We start from the raw sequence: 17434 nt of genomic DNA, 5'->3' as shown, positions 1-17434 counted from the left end.
ATGTTGGGAACAATTATTTCTCCTAAAGACAGTGTGGTGGCCAGGGCTTGGTCAGGCCCTCACAGACTTCGTGTTTCTGCCACGGGATTATTCATTTTTAGATAAAATATCGCAATGAGAACTGACAGTTTGTTACTTTTGTCTCTGGAAAATATACCAGATAGTATCATGCCAATGGTGGCACATTTGAGAACTTTAGTATAACTGAGATATTTTATTCTAATTTCAGCAAGCCTTCCAATGGCTGCTAAGGGCAGCCACACCAGGGTGTAGTTTCTTGCCCTGAGACAAATTGTGGTTTTACAACTTTCCTAATTACAGATTTTTAGTTGATTTGAACTTTACTCTTTCCTACTTAAGTAAAACACATACAGACACTTAATTCTCCGGCTCTCAGAGAGGTCATCAAATCAACAACACACTTAAGAAACCATCAAATGTTACTGCAAAGCACAAAAAGTAAATTTTGAAACCTCTCAAAGATAAAAATACAAGTGGGATCATTATGGTGTTTTCTGATCCACGACTTTGATATATCAGATATTGAAACAAATCCTCAAGCCACCAGATTGGAAAACAATCTCTTCTTCTGTATGTGGTCTTCTATTTTCGTACCCGTGGAAACAGATTTTTTCAGACAATCGTGCTGCTTTTTACGTCAACAGGAACTAACTGTATGGAAAGAAATGAACATATATAACGTTCATGCATTCATTCATCCATTTGTTCACTCATTTAGCAATAATAACCACTAGCATTTATGCACTGCTTTGTGACAGGCAACTCCTATCCGCACTTCACATATTTTAAACTAATTTAATCATCATGAGACCATCAAAGGTTGGTAGTATTATCATCCCCGTTTTACAGATAAGGAAACTAAGGCATAGGGAGGTTTAGTGATTTGTCTAGTTGTGTACCTAGTAAGTGGCAGAGTCATGCTTTGAACCCAGGCAGCCTGGCCTTGGCCTCTGTGCTCTGTGCCTTCGAAGCATTGCGTTCTTCCCACATTCCAGTTGCCATGTGAGGTGCTGGGCATGCCGCCATGGACGAGAGAGAGGTAATTTATGCCCTCTTCAGGCTAACAATCCAGATGAACAGGATTTTTATCCTACACCCTCCGTTAATCTCTTCAATAAACCAGAAAGATTGATGGGGATCATTCTTTTCTTGAGTGGAGTATATATACCTGGTTTAAAAAAGACATTACTTGGCAAGTAAGATTGTACCTTTTTCTCAGTCTGTCTCACTTAACACACATAGTCTCAGAGAAACTCAGTTTAAGTTGAAATATCATATTGAGTAATGTTTTGATGTAGTGATTACTGAGAGGCCAGGTGTTATGGACTATTTTTATGTCTGAGCTGAGTGATGGAGTAATGAACATGCCTATTAAATTTGCATTTGATAGAAAGTTGGAACTCAAGAAAAGAGGCTGTTCATCTAATTAAACTAGAGAAATGATTCACTGGAAACCTGAAGGATGTCTGGGAGGGATGAGTGCAAGGTAACCAACCCAGGGATGCCTGTTCCTCAGATACAGGCTGGGGAGGGGATCCTTGGGCAAAGGAGAGCGGGTGACAGCCTAAACGACACCACAGACCAAAGTGGAGTGGATTCAGTGGTGCAGCAGCTTATTTAAAATCAACTTTCCACAACAACAACAGCAAAAGGACTTGAATAAAAAGTGGACAAAGGGGCTTCCCTGGTGGCGCAGTGGTTGAGAGTCCGCCTGCTGAGACAGGGGACATGGGTTCGTGCCCCGGTCCGGGAAGATCCCACGTGCCGCAGAGCAGCTGGGCCCATGAGCCATGGCCGCTGAGCCTGCGCTTCCGGAGCCTGTGCTCCGCAATGGGAGAGGCCACAACAGTGAAAGGCCCGCGTACCGCAAAAAAAAAAAAAAAAAAGTGGACAAAGGACTTAGATAGACATTTCTACAAAGTAGATATTCAAATGGCCAGTAAGCACATGAAAATATTCTTAGCATCACCAATCATTAGGGAAATGCAAATCAAAACCACAATGAGATACCATTAGGATGACTATTATTTTAAAAAAAAAACAAACAAAAAAAAAACAGATACTAACAGGTGCTCGAGAGGATGTGGCGAAGCCGGAACCCTTGTGCTCTGCTGGTGGGAATGTATAATGGTGCAGCTGCTTTGGAAAATAGCGTGGCCATTCCTCAAAAAAATAAAAATAGATTACTGTATGATCCAGCAATTCCACTTCTGGGTAAATACTCAATAGAATTGAAGGAAGGAATTCAAACAGAGGTTGTACACTCATGTTCATAATAGCAGTATTCATAATATCCAAAAGGTAGAAATCACCTAAGTGTCCATGGATGGATGAACGGATAAGCAAAATCTGGTCCATACATAAAACAGAATGTTATTCAGCTTTCAAAAAAGAAGGAAATTCGAAAAAAAAGAAAAAAAAGAAAGAAAGAAGGAAATTCTGACATGCTGCAACACAGATGAACCTTGAGGATGTTATGCTAGAGAAACAAGCCATCCACAAAAGGACAAATACTGTATGATTACTCTTAGATGAGGTTCCCAGAGTAGTCAAAATCATAGAGACAAAGTAGAGTACTTAGTGGATACAGGGTTCCAGTTCTGCACGCCTGTCTCCCTGTCCTCCTGGGAAGAGAGCTTGTCTGAAGGCCTGGCTGCTGGGAGAAGCCAGGCCAGGGCAGTCACCCCAGAGCCAGCCATCCCCGATGGTGGCATGCAGAAGGTTTATTTATTTCAGTGCTCTCATTTACAATGTCTCAAGTTCTCCTAGATATCTCGTCCCACCATTCAAAGTGTGGAATATCATCTTCAGAATTCATGCGGGGTGTTTCCTGGAGATCTCTGGATCCCCAGCCCCTAACCCAGAGCTTAGCTTGCTGCAAACATTACTACTCGTTTGTACACTGACGACCCTGCTGAGCAGCCTAGAGGCCTTAGTTCACAGCGAAGCATGTTTACCTGTGTTTCGTCTAGTGTCTGTTTCCGCTTTCACTCTGCTGAGTTCCGCTACATGATAAAATGATGATGTCTGCTGATTTCAGGGCTCACATACCGCTCCTGCTAGGTACCCAGCCACCTGTGAGAAAACCTCCAATAGTACAAGTCCAGCTGAATGCCAGTTCATTTGTAGTGGTCTTTGCATTTTCAGTTAATGACAAACAAAACAGAAACACCTGAGAGCTAAAGGAGAGCAAGAAAAGAATCTTCAAATTTATCTCCTAAGCATTCCTGTGGGATCCTGAGCTGAAAACAGCTGGTGGGGAATGCATCACCCACCTGCAGACGGTCAGACTTGCTCTGCTTTAAACATCCCTCCAGTTAAGGGTGAGAGAGCCCGCTTTCTGCCAAGTGTGTACCAAACCTCATGATGTGCTACGTGAGGACACAGAGAAGGTAAAGAGAGAACGTGGATAAGACAGGGCAGGATTCATGAGAGCAGGTTCTGTGCAAGGACCCATGGCTCCATTCGGCCTGTGATCCCAGCGGGACGCCTGATCCACCTCTGGTCCCACGGAGCTGGCCAGCTTCGTAGCACCCCGCTGCTCTCTTCCTTTCTGGCGCCCTTCTTGACTTTGGGTGGAGGCTGCCATTTCTAAATTACAGAACTTCATGGCTCCCTTAGAGTCTGTGTCTCATCGGGCTGAGCCCTCTTCCTTCTAGGTCTAGGTGATTGTAGGATCCCCACTCTTTGGCATCTGCCTTTATCCCTGAAAAGGGCCCCCAGTGCATCTTTTCTTCTTGAGCTCCCATCCTCAGACGTGGGAATGTGGGGAGATCCAGGCCGTGGCAGCCGAGTCAGAAATAAATCCCGCAGAGACGGCTTTTGGGGAGCGGCCTGTCAGTAGATCTGCTCTTGGTTCGCCCCCTCACAATTTTAGAGACGACCAATGGCTTTGTGGTTCAGACAGAATAGATTATTTCTTTTTAGAGCCGGGATAGTTCAATGGAGAACTTTTTTTCAAATGTTTCCTGTTCACACATTTGTATAGCAGAGGGCTCACCAGACCCAAGGCACTTGCTCACCGAATCGCTCACCAGAGCTGGGGGCAGCTTCTCGGCCGCCTGCTGCCCTGCACGCCGTCGGCGCCTGGTTCCACCCGGTCCGACCGTGCTCGGGAAACCATCCCGACTGCTGCTTCGTGGATAGCACTTAATGAAAGGGCTCCCTTCATGAAACTGTCACGCTCAGGCATGGGAGGAGGTCTCCCAAGTCTGGGCAGCGTGAATCCACACATGTTCTCAGGTCAGCCTGTCTTGGTCGTTTCCGGCTTAGGTGCTGGTTCCAGGACGCTAATCGGAGTTGAGATTAATAGCTGAAGTGGGAGCGAAAAATGAGCCAAACTGGGGTTTCTTGGGGTGATTTATTTCAGCTAAATATGTCAGTTGTTTGTTTGTTCTAAAAATATCGTGAGGAGGATGGGGGAGTATTCCAGATTGTTGACACTTTGAAATGAGAAGCAGAGTGTAACTGATACGGGATCGTGCAGGAGTCCCTGCGGGTCACGAGGAGGAGGCGGGATCAGGCTACCGAGAAGCGGCGGCAGGACCGTCCCCAGCGCCGTCACTCCGAGCAGCCTCCCAGGCCAGGATGAGGGGCTGCTAAGTCCTGCAGAGCGAGGTATCTGACCCTGATGCTTCCTTTTGCTGAACAAGCGTGGTGTCGATGTTCCAGGAACCAGCAGATCTGGGAGCCTGAGCTGGGGTCAGGCTCACGGCGACTGGGAGCCGTGCTGAATGTCCCCCCCCCCAGACCTGCCAGCACCCTGTGCGGCATCTCCTTCCACGGCCAAGCAGAGGCCCTGAAAGTGGTCAGATTTCAAGAACTTCCTCAGCGGTAAAAACTCCCAGACAGAAGTTTGCCCATGAGCCGCCTGTGCCGGTCGCTCGACAGGGCTTCGTTCCCGGAGAAGATGCTCTCATAGCAGGAGCCGTGCCCTCCAAACCCTCCCTTGGTGGTCCTGTTAGCAAAGCCAGCAGGAGTCAGCGCGCACTTGGGGGTTTTGTAGAGGAAACCAGGCACTCAGATTTGATCCCTTTAAGACTTGTAGACGAAGGGTTTCTGTCTGGCAGCCTGTGAGCAGACATCTCTTAGAATTCCAGGAGGTCAACGCACATTTCAAAGATGTCTGGATTTAATTATCTTCAGGCTGGGCAGGCATGACTCCAAACACTCCCTGAGATCCTGAGCTCACCTCCTGTTTACTTGCTTGGTTCTGGAAGATGTTTGAGTTTTCCAGCCCTGAAGAGGACCCCCAAAGGCAGTGGGTGATTATCCAGTGCTTTGCAGACTCAGGACGTGCCCTTCATGTGGGCGAAAATGTGAATGGTGCCCCTGGCTTAGTACGCTGCCCCTCACCGGAGACGCTCGGGAAGGACCTGGACAGGGTTGTAGCACATCCACCAGGAAGCCACCCAGAGAATCTCTCCAGATGGAAAGGAAGGTTCAAGACCACAGGTGGGGGTAGCCTTCATTTGTGAGCTTAATGTAGGTGGTTGATGAGAATTGCCACTGAATTTAAGAATAAAATACCCTCAAAATCCTTATTGGAATGAAATAAACAGGTAGAATTGCCTACGTGTAGGGACTACGGGAACTCTTTCCTTGGGTGTCTTTTTTAAAAAAACTCAGACCCTTTGAAGGCTAAGATGGAGAGTTATGAAGTAGAGCGGTGCTTTTTGAACTTAAGTTTGCACAAATCACCTAGGACTCTTGTCACATGAAGATTCCGATCCACTGGGTCTCGAGTGGTGTGTACTTTCTGCATTTCTCACATGCTCCCAGGGGATGCAGAGGCTGTTGTCCCAGCCACGCTCTTGAGCAGTAAAGCATTATAGGACCTCTCAAGGCCTTTTCCAGGGTTGGGTTAATTGGAAAAATCTATATTTTTTCTAATGAGTCGATGAACAGCACATCAGTATAGCAGTTAGGTGAGCCGGATGATCAGAGAAATTGTGTATTTCCCGTGTAATAGTTGAGTAGCCAGATCGCTCATTCGGGTGACATTTACTGAACAACCACCATTAGTGAGACCCCCCCCCCCAAGCAGTGTTTGATATCTAATGGGAGCAGTCACATGACTGGTTCCATACCCCGCCCCCATCCCTTCCAGCTGTCGTCAGAGGGTCCTCAGGGGGCTGGAGGCCTCAGCTCTGGGGCCCGCGCAGCTGCAACCCCACCATCATGGGCTCTCCTGGTGGTGACTGGGCCTGTGGAGCTGCGTCAGGCCAGGCAGCTCGCAGGCCGGTCGTGGCATTGATCTCCAGTGACAGTGACTCAGCCCCGGATCAGAGGCTGCTTTTTGCAGAGAACACCACCTCCTGGGATCGGGCTGCCTTGGAAACCCGGCCAGGAGAGCAAGGGCTCCAAGACCAGCAGGACATGAGAAATGCTGGTAATGAGGAACTGAGATGGATTTCCTTCACGAAAGCCACACTGAAACCTGAAAGCAGCCCCTCGTCCCCCTCTGAGGGGTGGGTCAGAGGTGTTTCGAACATCCTCTCCGTGACCGGCTGCCGCTCGGTCCTGTCTGACTTTGTTCCCAGCTGACTCATCTGGGTTCAGATTTCCACCGCCCCTGCTCATCACCACGTGCTTGGGGCGCATCTCTTTCAATTTCTCTCACCATCTGATCTGTGGCTGCCAAGCCATCTTCTCAATTTAAAATTTCATTTCATCATACCTACCTCCTCCCCACCCCTGCCTGATGCACTGTCACTTCTACCTGGTGACAGAGTGGTGACACTTCCCTTCAGGTGTTTGGCAGCCCGCCCCACTCCAGCTCTCAGGTCAGGCTCCCGGGAAGTGAGAGATGTCGGAGGTATCCAAGTCCCCCGTGGCCACTGCCCCACGTGGGCAAATACCACATGCGTTTCCTGCACAGCTGTTTTGCATCCCAGCCTACATTCAGCAGATAAACAAAGACAGGTCCCTGGCATGCTGAGCCCAAGAGCACACAAGCACAGATCAGCACAAAATACCAAACGTTCAAGGTTCCCGTGATGTTCTTTCTGAATCAGTTGCCTTGAATACAGCATTTACGGATCTGCTAATTAGTGAGGGGGTTTGTTTATTAATATGCGTGTTTCCTCCTTGATGGACTTAATGAGCGCATTGTTTATACTGCCAAATAAGATTGGAGGGAATTATTACTTTAGAATTTCTCTAAACTTTCCTAATTTATTTTCATGGACAGTTCTTCATCAGAAAGCTTAGTGAGGAGTATTAGATTTCAGAATTTAGTGATATCTACCTTTTAGCTTCTTCTCAGGCCCCAGCCTTATATCCCAGACTCCAGACACCATTCCTTGAGTGCACGGGACGCTCCTGCCATTGTCGAGATGGTCCATCTGCCTGCCTGGAAGGCCCTTCCCCAGGAACCCTCCCACCCTAACCGTGAAAGTCCTACTTCTCAGCTGTCTTGCATGACCCCCCCAGGCCGACCCTGTCTCCTTCCTTTTGTGCCGCCAGAGAACCTTGTCCATATGTCTGTTTGTGTTCATCACATATGTGTATGTAACACTAGACTGTGAGGTTTGGTGGGGAAAGATGCCATGTCTTATTCCCTTTTGTGGCCTCAAGGGCATAATAGGCATTTTTTTAATGATTGACAAAAGGACGAACAAATTCAAGTTCATTATCAGGCACACTGACATGTAGGTAGTCAGCTGTACAAATTACGGGGTGAGTAAAGAGATTACAAAAAATATTTTATACAGGTGAGATGAGGAAGGAGCTAGATGCTGCCTGGGGGGCAGGGGGTGAGTCATAGGAGATGTCAGACGGTGGGACTTGAACAGGTAGAGTTGGTTGGGGGGCTCTGGGGAGGGGACTTCTAGGCAGGCGGAGGGAGCACGGTGAGCGCAGGCAGGAAGACGGGAGGGCACGTGGAAAGAGCTCGAGGAATCCTGTTGAGTCTGTGTCTCATGGGGGTGGGGCCCGGGGTGAAGCTGAACCAGAGAGATGTGCTAGAGGGGGAGCCTAGTGCTTGGGGGCAGTTTCCAGGGAGTGAGGAAAGTCTTCCTGGGGATGAGGATTAGACACTAAACCTGGCCCTGGTACATCCTCCAGGGTGCCCAGTGAAAAGTCACCAGGCCACATGGCCCCAGAGCTTCACCAGGGGCCTGTATCTTCTTTCTAAGCTCTACACTAAGCCAGACAGTTATTTCAAGAGTTACCTTGGAATTCTCAAAAAATTCCAAAAATGGGGTAAAGTATTGTTTCTGTCAGTTTGAATGAAAAGTAAAGCCTTGATTAACTGCATCCTTCAAGTGTCTAGAATTTTATATGTGCCTGACTTTTGAGTGAAAGAGGCAAGTCACAAAAAGCACAGGCAAATGTGATCAATTTTTTTTTTAATGTGATCATTTTTTAAAGAACCATGTATGATGTATCCTAGGAACAACACCCCAGGAGCCCAAACTCCACTTTTCCTGCAGCCCTACCCAGATTTCAGGGCCTTAATCTGTCCCTAAGCCAGAAATCCTGCCTAATATTCGTGGCAAGTCTTTCCTGCTGACTGGACTGTAACTTCTCTGAGGTCAAGGGACTGTATTTTATGCCACTTTTATTCCACACAGTATCTAACACAGATCTTTGCACATTTTAGGGTTTTAAATATTTAACACTGGATTAGAAAATGCTACATATCTTCATTAGTGTGGCCAGAACATTTCAAGTCATTCTCCTCTGTTTCTCGTTTGGCTGTTTGGAGTCAAATGGGTTTGGGTTTACATTTCTGTTCTAACAGCGACTGGCAACGTGAACTGGGGCAGATTCCTTAGCTCTCAGCCTAACTTGGAGGGTTGTTGTAGAGATCACTGATTACGTATTTACAGCGTCTGACAGCTGCTGCTGTTATTGTTATTATTTCACCCATCTTGAAAGCAGAAGCCTCCTGGCTTATAGCTTATTATTCCACAGTTGAGAGCTCTTGTATTTTCTGGAATTGCATTTCCATTTGGGAGTTTTAGCTCCTATTACTTAAGGCTGGCTTCAGTGGTTGGGAGTTGGGGAGGCTCTTTGACCTGAATCTCCAAAGATGAGTAGAGGCTTAAAAAGCAGAAGCGGACGGAAAAGGCATTCCAGGCAGAAGGAACAGCATGTGCAAAGACCCAGGGGCACGAAGGAGAGTGACATGCGGAGGAAGTTGATCGTGGCTAGAATAGGAGAGGTACCCGGCGGGCAGAGGGCAGACAGAGGCTAAGCATGTGGGCAGGAGCCAGATCATAAAAGGCACTGCATGTGATGCTAGATTTGGACTACCAGGAACATTGTTAGATTGGTATTTTAGCGAGGTTCTATTCTTCATTAATATCCTGTAAGTATTCAATGAGTCTCTGGGCAAAATTCGTTTTAATTAGATTAATGGACTTTGAGCCAGGTACAGGGAAGAGGAATAGACCATTTTCCCAGCATGTGATGCCTTACTATACTTAAGAGGAACATCTCACTTAATTTGTGGTGGGTCCTGGGTGATGTGGCCGGCAAATGATCTCAGCCCGGCCATCCCTGTGCCCTCTCTATCAGGTTGACAGTTCCACAGATTGAAATGCTGGTTGGTCCCAGGTTTTTTGCCTCAGGGTTTCCTCAGTAGATGGAATCTACAGTATCTTTGGACATCAAACGCAGCACATTAACGCTTATCTTCACATCTGTGCCAGTGTAACATGGCAGATGTTTTCGAACCATCTTGAAATGTGTGAGCAGGGCTCGGCAAACACGTTGACAAGTCCCTTGTCCTGTTTTCGGCATTGTTCTCTGCCTTATAAACCAGCCAAGGTCTGGGGAATGGCGAGAAGGAGCAGAGTCTCTGAGGCCTCCAATCTCCTGCTTCTCTTTTGCACGCAAGAACATGTCGGAGCTAAAGGCTCCTGGAACTGTCTGCCCATCGTGCTGGGCACATCCGACAGTGGCCGAGAGGCTTTGCTTTCTCTCCCCAGCCTGTGCTCTCAGCTCCTCTTCTCTGTCAGCCTCTCCTTCACACTGCCCCTCTTGCTTCACTTCCAAGTACCTTTTCCATCATTTGGGCTCAGCAATTCTACTATTGTTCTTCCTGTCTGGTTCTCTGAAATCCAGCCCACGCCTTTCAACTCCATATCCTGAGTCAAGTGTTTGAAAGCTGTTATTTCATGTTAATTAGGAGTTCTTTTTCCAGCCAAGAAGCCTTGCACAGAACTGTTCCCCCAAGCTGTGGCTTAGAGACGAGCTCTGGTGTTTTGTACTTTGGTACGGTTAGAGGAATCGTGGGTAATTGCTCTTAGAGCCGCAGCGCTGCCTGCCAGGCCAGGATACCTTCCCCACGACTCCGTGGCCCTCCGTGGGCTGGCAAGCTCCGAGCCTGACTCAGCCAGAGGACTCGGTGCGCCTCCAGAGAGCACCATGGTCTCGGTGGGGTCTCCCCTGGCCAAAATTGCTTGGCACCCAGACCTCATCCACGAGGGTCTCTGGCCTCCAAGTAGGTCTCCACCAAACGCTGGCAGGTGACCGTTCGGCAGCTCCTCCTTCCTTTGTAACACATGTTCCAGTTGGCCCATGTCGACTGGACCCGTGTCATGTGGGAGATTCTGGTGGAGAAGTACTCCCACCACCTTCTGGACTCATGAAGACATCAGCAAGAGTTGGCTTCCGGCTCCTTAAAAACCCCTCAAGACAGCCTGAGTGGCTGCCGTCCCTTGCAGGCAGTCCTGGAAAGGCCTCAGGGAATTTCCACTTCTTGAGGTGTTTTTGAGCAGAAGCCAAGCCCTGTTCTCACATCTGGCCTCACTCTTTACGCCCACCTGCTGGTAGATCAGGGCCTCCATCCGTCTCCTTACCTGGCCTGTTATTCCATCGTCCTAGGCTTCTGCAGACCCAGGCTTGAGAAGGCTGCAGCCCTGACCCCTCTGGGAGCCACCAGCACCCCCTTGGGCATCCTGTGTTCCATTTGGAGGGAGTGGTTGGTGCTAACCCATCCTGAGCTTGGGTGGCGACTGTTAGGACCGCCCTCCTTCCACCTCTCCCGGGGCAGGGGGTGGACTTTCCTCCTCCGAAGCGCCTGCCCTCAGATGAGTAGTGAGGCAATTCTCCTATGTGTCTAACTTAAGTCACCGGAAACATACTTCTTTACCTTCTGTGGTTTATAGAGAAAATAGTCAGTGAGCAAGTGCTGATTTAAAGCCCACTGACCTCAGAGCACAGTTCTAAGCACTGTGGAAGTGAGGCCAGAGGTTCTTTTATTGAAGGGAGATAAAACCCCCTACTGAGAGGGGTCCTTACACGGATAACACTGATATTGTTTTGTAAAAGTGCCAAGCACAGGGCACATAGAAGACCTTTAAAAAGCAGGAGTTCCTCCCTGTCTTTGTCTTCTTTTTATTAACAACAAACACCAGCTGATATGATACACACAGCGTAAAGATAAAGATGAAAGTGGTACCCATGGAAGACTTATTTGATGAGGTGGAGTTTTAGCTGAATTTAGGAAGAATTAAGGAGTGATGTGGATTAGTAGAGATTAAGATTGAGAGCATGGGCTTCCCTGGTGGCGCAGTGGTTGAGAGTCTGCCTGCCGTTGCGGGGGACACGGGTTCGTGCCCCGGTCCGGGAAGATCCCACATGCCGCGGAGCGGCTGGGCCCGTGAGCCATGGCCGCTGAGCCTGCGCGTCAGGAGCCTGTGCTCCGCAACGGAAGAGGCCACAACAGTGAGAGGCCTGCGTACCGCAAAAAAAAAAAAAAAAAAGATTGAGAGCATGGCATATATTCTTAGAGTTATGATAAAAACATAGTCTTTGGCCAGTGAATTACGTTGGTAGGAGTAAAGGGCCCCGTGGGATCCATGGCACTGAATGGGATGGTGACATAGGAGTGGGCCGGTGGGCAGAGTGTCTTAAAGCAGTGGTCCCCAGCCTTTTTGGCACCAGGGGCCAGTTTCACGGAAGACAATTTTTCTTCGGACCGGTGGGGGGCCGTGGGAGGCAGGGCAGGTGGTTCAGGCTGTAATGCGAGCGATGGGGGGCGGCAGATGAAGCTTTGCTCACTCGCTGCTCACCTCCTGCTGTGCGGCCCAGTTCCTAACAGGCCGGGGACTAGCACCCCTGTCTTAAAGGACTCGATAAGGAATTTTGACTTATTATTACAGTCAGTAAGGAATCATTGTAGTTTCTTGAGCTGGGAATGAAAATGAGTTTTGGAGATCTTTATTATATGACTTCTTAGAGCCGGGCAGGTGAGTGGACAGCAAGACCTTCAGGACGGTACCTGGGCTCATGCTGGGGCTTTCACAGGGACAGTAGTGATGAGCCCAGGGACCAAGGGAGCTGATGTCTAGAGGGACATAAGTAGACTTAGGGGGCGGGGCAGCTCTGAGGGGCCACGAAAGGGAGAAGGGGCTAAGCTTAGTGCCCTGAAGGTCTGGGCGGAACGCGAAGCCATCGGTGGTAAAAAAAAAAATTGGGAAGAGGTAGTGGGTGACTATGGGTGACTTGGTGAAGTCCTAGCCCCTACAGAGCAGGGCTGGAAAAGATCAAAGAGGAGGGGGCCTTAGCCCGAGGCCCCCTTTTTATGTGCCCTCGGTTCAGGCTTTCATCTCCTTCCCATGATGAGGATCATTGCGGAAGGTTATTTGTAGATATTTATGTAGATAATTACATCGCCTGTGTAATTTTGTAAATAAATCAAGATTCGCTTTTGATGCATTTTTGAAGTTTTGCAAATAAATTGGCTTTCTTCTAAAAAGCACGGTCTTAATAAAATCCCTGTGTTCTGAATGAAATTAGCCACTCCAGATACGTTTAACCTGACCACACATGGTGGCATTGTGCCGGCATTGGCGTTGGGGGTGAGACTTACGCAAAGGCAGATACTGAGCCGGGAGTTCTGGAATCCTCAGCCCTCCTGCCACTGCTTCCCTCGCATCCAGCCTTTGGACGCCCCCTTCTAGAATGAGTACAGAGCTTCTGGCTACTTTGTTTTGTCCTGGTGGGGACTCTGGCTTGAGCTGTGTTCTTTTCTCCCTTTATCTCCCCACCACAGACTACTGTTTTCCAAAGTGAAGCTGGAGTCGCTGTGCCGGGGCCCGGATGAGGCGCTCCTCACCTGTAAGCACATGCTACAGATTTGGAAATCCTGCTACAATCTTACCAATCCCAGGTAAGAGGCCAGCGGCGGCACCTGTTGTGCGTGGTTTTGGCATGGCCCCTGCCTCTCAGTCCATCCCCGATAGGCATTTAGCAGGACAAATTCTCCACCCCTGTGCACCCCTAGGCCCCCGGGAGCCACAGGTAAGAGCAATGGAGCCTCACACATTACATTTTTAAGCCGATTTTCTCTTAGCGTCTGATGAAATCTCCAAATCGTGGGTTTCTTATGCTTTCGTTGCCACGGTGGCCCTCTAGGCTCACTTCCAATTGGTCTCCGTCTGATTTCCCTCGGCCAGCCATTTATGTAATTCCCTTTGACAAGTCTTTACCTTTCTGGTGATTTATGGATAGACTAGTCAATTATATATTCCAGATGGGGTTCTCACAGTAATATTTTAAAAAGACCTGCATAGACAACAGGCCACGTGCTACTAAGGAGAGTAGAACTTGCTTTTGACATGATAAAGTGTAATTTTCAAAAAGTTAAAATCATGACTCAAACAAATATAAAAGATTAGCACATATAAAACATAAAAGATTAGCACATATGAAAGATTTTACTTACCTCATTAACTAATGAGGGAAGCAGTAAAATGTTGAGACCCATTCAAAGAAGAATTTGAAAAATAGATGTGCTGAAATGAATTTGCAAATAAATATAAAAACAATAATATTCTCTAGAACAATGAAATACATTGTTTGGGGTTATCTTTTCTACGGAGTGGACATTGATTATATCTCGACCAGACAAAATTCATAGGTTTTCTACTGGCCAACTCTGCCCCATAGAGATGTGAAAGGGCCCAGCCAGTAGGAGTCAGTCAAAGGCGCCCACCCTGCAGAGGCAGATAATCTAGGGAAGGTCCACTAGTCAACTCCCAGCATGTCCCCGAAAAGCACCATCTTCAAGTCTTGAGCAGTGTTTCCCGGCATGTGTCTAGATTACGAAGTGTGCCCTGACCTGTGAAGGAAGTGATTTAATGAAAAGGAACCTCACGATTCAGGTGAATTCAAACAACTGCTCAAACACTCAGAATATTTTTCAAGTTCGCAGCAAGATGTATGGACAGCCCACATTCTGCTCTTAAGAGTCAGGAGCCTAAGAATGTATAAGTCAAATTGTAAATGTGTTCAAGGGTGTGGCCCACCCAATCCAGCCCAGCAGGAGGCGGGCAGGCAGGCTGGTGAGTCGCTGCGGGGTGGGAGGAAAGGTGGGGTGGGGTTAGGGAAGCAGCAGGGTGCTGGTGGGGTTCCGTGTGAGATCTTGTTCGACAAGTTTCTGCCGTTAAAAAAATATATATATTCAAAATCAGGGCCCTGTTGAGGTGATGGGTCCTGATGAGCTGACATGAGCCAGAGTTGAGACCACAAGCCCCGTGGGCGGTGTGGCTAGAAGATGGGGGATCCTGGCCGGGAGCCCCCCCTCGCAGAGCCCGAGCCACAAGAATTACAGGAGAGCCCCCTTCCTAACCGTAGCCTGTGGCACGTTACCAGGCCCATGGGGCCCATCTTCCTCTTGGTGAAAAGCTAATCGTGAAACTGGCCTCTTCCCTTTTGTGGGTATGTTCTGGAGATAAAGATCATTTTAATTTTTTTAAAAAATTCTACTTTTCTAAGTCTGTAGGCAGAAATAGGAAATGTCCATATTTATGTCCCAAAGTCCCCACTCCCAGCCTACCAGACGCAGCAGGATTTGAGGGAGGGTCTTTGCCGCGAGCCCAGCTACAGGCGATACTCCCCGAGCTGGCTGCTTCCTAGTGGAGCACATCCCTTTGTCTGTACCCCCTTTAGAAGTGAGAAAATAAATCCATCAGCTTTCCCGTTGCCAGTTTTCTCTCAGTTCTCCACACCTCTCCCACCTCCCCACATTTCTTCCCACTTAGCAACCAAGAGTATTGCATGTGAGGAGAAGAAAAAATAGCAGAATTGGAAAGCTTTTTAAAAACACTTAACCAAATGCCTGGGCTGTGTCCGTACTTGCTCAGCTCCCTGAAGGATCCTTCAGGGCCAGGCACGGGGGGACCTTGGCTCCGGGCGCAGAGTCTGGCTGGGGGTGGGGGTGGGGGTGGGTGGAGGACGCATCAGCTCTACGGAACTGCTCCCTCCAGCTACTCCCAAAGCCTCGAGGGGGGGTGCTGGCAGTCCAGCAGCCCCTTATTAAGGAGTTTCCTGTTTGTTTTTTTAACTCTATTTTCTCTGGGATATAAATAAATGTTTCTCCTGTCGCCCTCACCAGTGTGCAGATTTAGACATCCTCCCCAGTACGGTCGGGGAGGGCGTGACCCTGGCAGTAGAATAAAGCAGAAGAGGGGAGGGTAGTGTCTTGACGGGGACAGCACACCCCTCTGTTCTCCAGATAAGGGCGGCTCTGGGCCCAGCAGCCTCAAGTCGGGACACGCGGGGCTTTAGAAGAGGATAGAAACGTATGCACAAGTGGGTGAGAAGCATCCCTGCTTCATAAAAGACGTGAAAACTGAGCAGAAAGCATGCTGGCAGGGGCCGGTTGGTTTCCAGCTGGAGAAGGTCCTCATTGACTTCCGGGCTCAGGCGCCCGTGTTTCTAAGTGTGCTCAGTTGTGAGGGACCTGTGCTCACCCTCCCAGGGCGTCCCACTGCTCGCCACCCCCAAGAGCCCCACCCAGGGGCTGGCACAGGCCTCCAGAGCAGTGGGACAAGGGGGCGCAGAAGAAGACACGGGCAGTAACAGGGCCAGACGGAGACAAGACCCGGCTTCCTGTCCTCTGCGACCCGTCCCTCCTCTTCACTCTTGCTTAAAGGAGCACCACCCTCTGGGCCGGTCGCTGAACGGAGCCTGAGGCCAAAGAGCGGTCCCCGCAGGCCGAGAACGCTTCTCCTGCCGTGAGCAAAGGGTGGGTGGCGTTGTCCTGAGTGTACGTTTGGCAAGGTGTTGGTCACTTCAGAAGCCTGGGTTGAGGCCTGCAGCTTTGCGTGCCTTTAGGACAGAAATCCGCCTCACGTTTCGTCTTCTCTCCTGCTGAAGTGCACAGCTCCCTCAGCTCTTGTGCGCGTTGACTTGGCCACTTAAGACAGTGTGACCTCTGGCCAGAGCCTCGCCAGACGGTCCAGCGCTTCAGCAAGGGATGCTGTACCTTCTCTGTGCTGCACCGTGCTAAGCTGTTTATACATACGTCCTCCTCAACCCCTGCCTCAGCCTTGCAAGAAAGCTACTGTTCTTTCCACTTCATAGAAAATAAAAGTGAAGCTACACTTCACTTTTATTAAAGAACTTGCCCTAGTTTTCTCAATTAAACAACTAGTAGAGCTATTATTCAAACCCAGGTCTGCCGAACATCAAAGCTCTCTCCATCACCCATGCTGCCTCTCTGAATTGACAACCAGCTTTTTTTCCTTTATTTTTATTTTTTATTATTAACTACTTCTTCCCCCTCTTGTCACTGCCACTTAGACCATCTCCATCATGTAGCCATATGATCGGAAGAAAAGTTTTTCTTCCCAAGTCCCATTTCAATCACATTAACGAATAGCATATAAACATTTTTTAAAAAGAATTTATTTGCTCTAACCTCAGTTGGAAATTGGAAACCCCTTTTTTTTTTTTTTTTTGTGGTATGCGTGCCTCTCACTGCTGTGTCCTCTCCCATTGCGGAGCACAGGCTCCGGATGCGCAGGCTCAGCGGCCATGTCTCACGGGCCCAGCCGCTCCGCGGCATGTGGGATCCTCCCGGACCGGGGCACGAACCCGCGTCCCCTGCATCGGCAGGCGGACCCTCAACCACTGCGCCACCAGGGAAGCCCCGGAAACCCCATTTCACGCTAGTAGTCATCCATCTTTCGGTGGAGCTTTTCTTTTTACAAAGTGTGCTCTCATTCATCTTCACAGTAGCCCCATAAAATGGGCGAATGTCCTGTTACATCAGACCCATTTTACTGATGAGAAAATTGAGTTTGGGAATGTTGAGAACTTGCCTTGATTCATGTAATCCAGGCTTAAGTTGCCTGGGAAATGTTCTGGTTTCCTATCCAAGGCCCCTCTATTACATCAGTATTTACTGTGTGCCAGGCACTGTGTCTCAGAGCTGGGAAAGGACAAGGCTGTGACAAGGACCCCAGGGTTCTGGCTCCCAGTCCACCATCAGCTTGCCTCTTGTGTTTAATCTCTGTGTAGCTGTGTTAGAGGATTTCCAAGAGAAGCTTCCAGTTTCTAGGATAACTTAACCATCAGTACAGTCTACTCTGGATTTTCAGTCCTTCTTTAAGGGAATAGAAATTACCTGGATGTGTACATCTACATATGTGGGTCTCTTCAGCTTATGTGC

The 17434-nt window shown here is 48.7% G+C and overlaps 1 protein-coding gene across 11 annotated transcripts in view; it reads left to right on the top strand.

The window, feature by feature from the left end:
- TTC7B (tetratricopeptide repeat domain 7B) overlaps positions 1 to 17434 on the top strand; it is a 237889-nt gene that overhangs the window by 159022 nt on the left and 61433 nt on the right. For all 11 annotated transcript variants that reach the window (XM_027120327.1, XM_027120321.1, XM_027120324.1 and 8 more), the window contains one exon: positions 13031 to 13147. In XM_027120327.1, coding sequence (XP_026976128.1) covers positions 13031 to 13147 — 117 coding nt within the window. The remainder of the gene's footprint in view (positions 1 to 13030; positions 13148 to 17434) is intronic.

This window comes from Aethalodelphis obliquidens, unplaced genomic scaffold (genome assembly GCF_003676395.1).
Source record: "Aethalodelphis obliquidens isolate GAN/ISIS:26980383/991018 unplaced genomic scaffold, ASM367639v1 scaffold21, whole genome shotgun sequence".
In the NCBI taxonomy this organism is placed as follows: Eukaryota; Metazoa; Chordata; class Mammalia; order Artiodactyla; family Delphinidae; genus Aethalodelphis; species Aethalodelphis obliquidens.
Note: the sequence above shows the minus strand (reverse complement) of the source record. Positions and strands in the feature narration are given on the sequence as shown.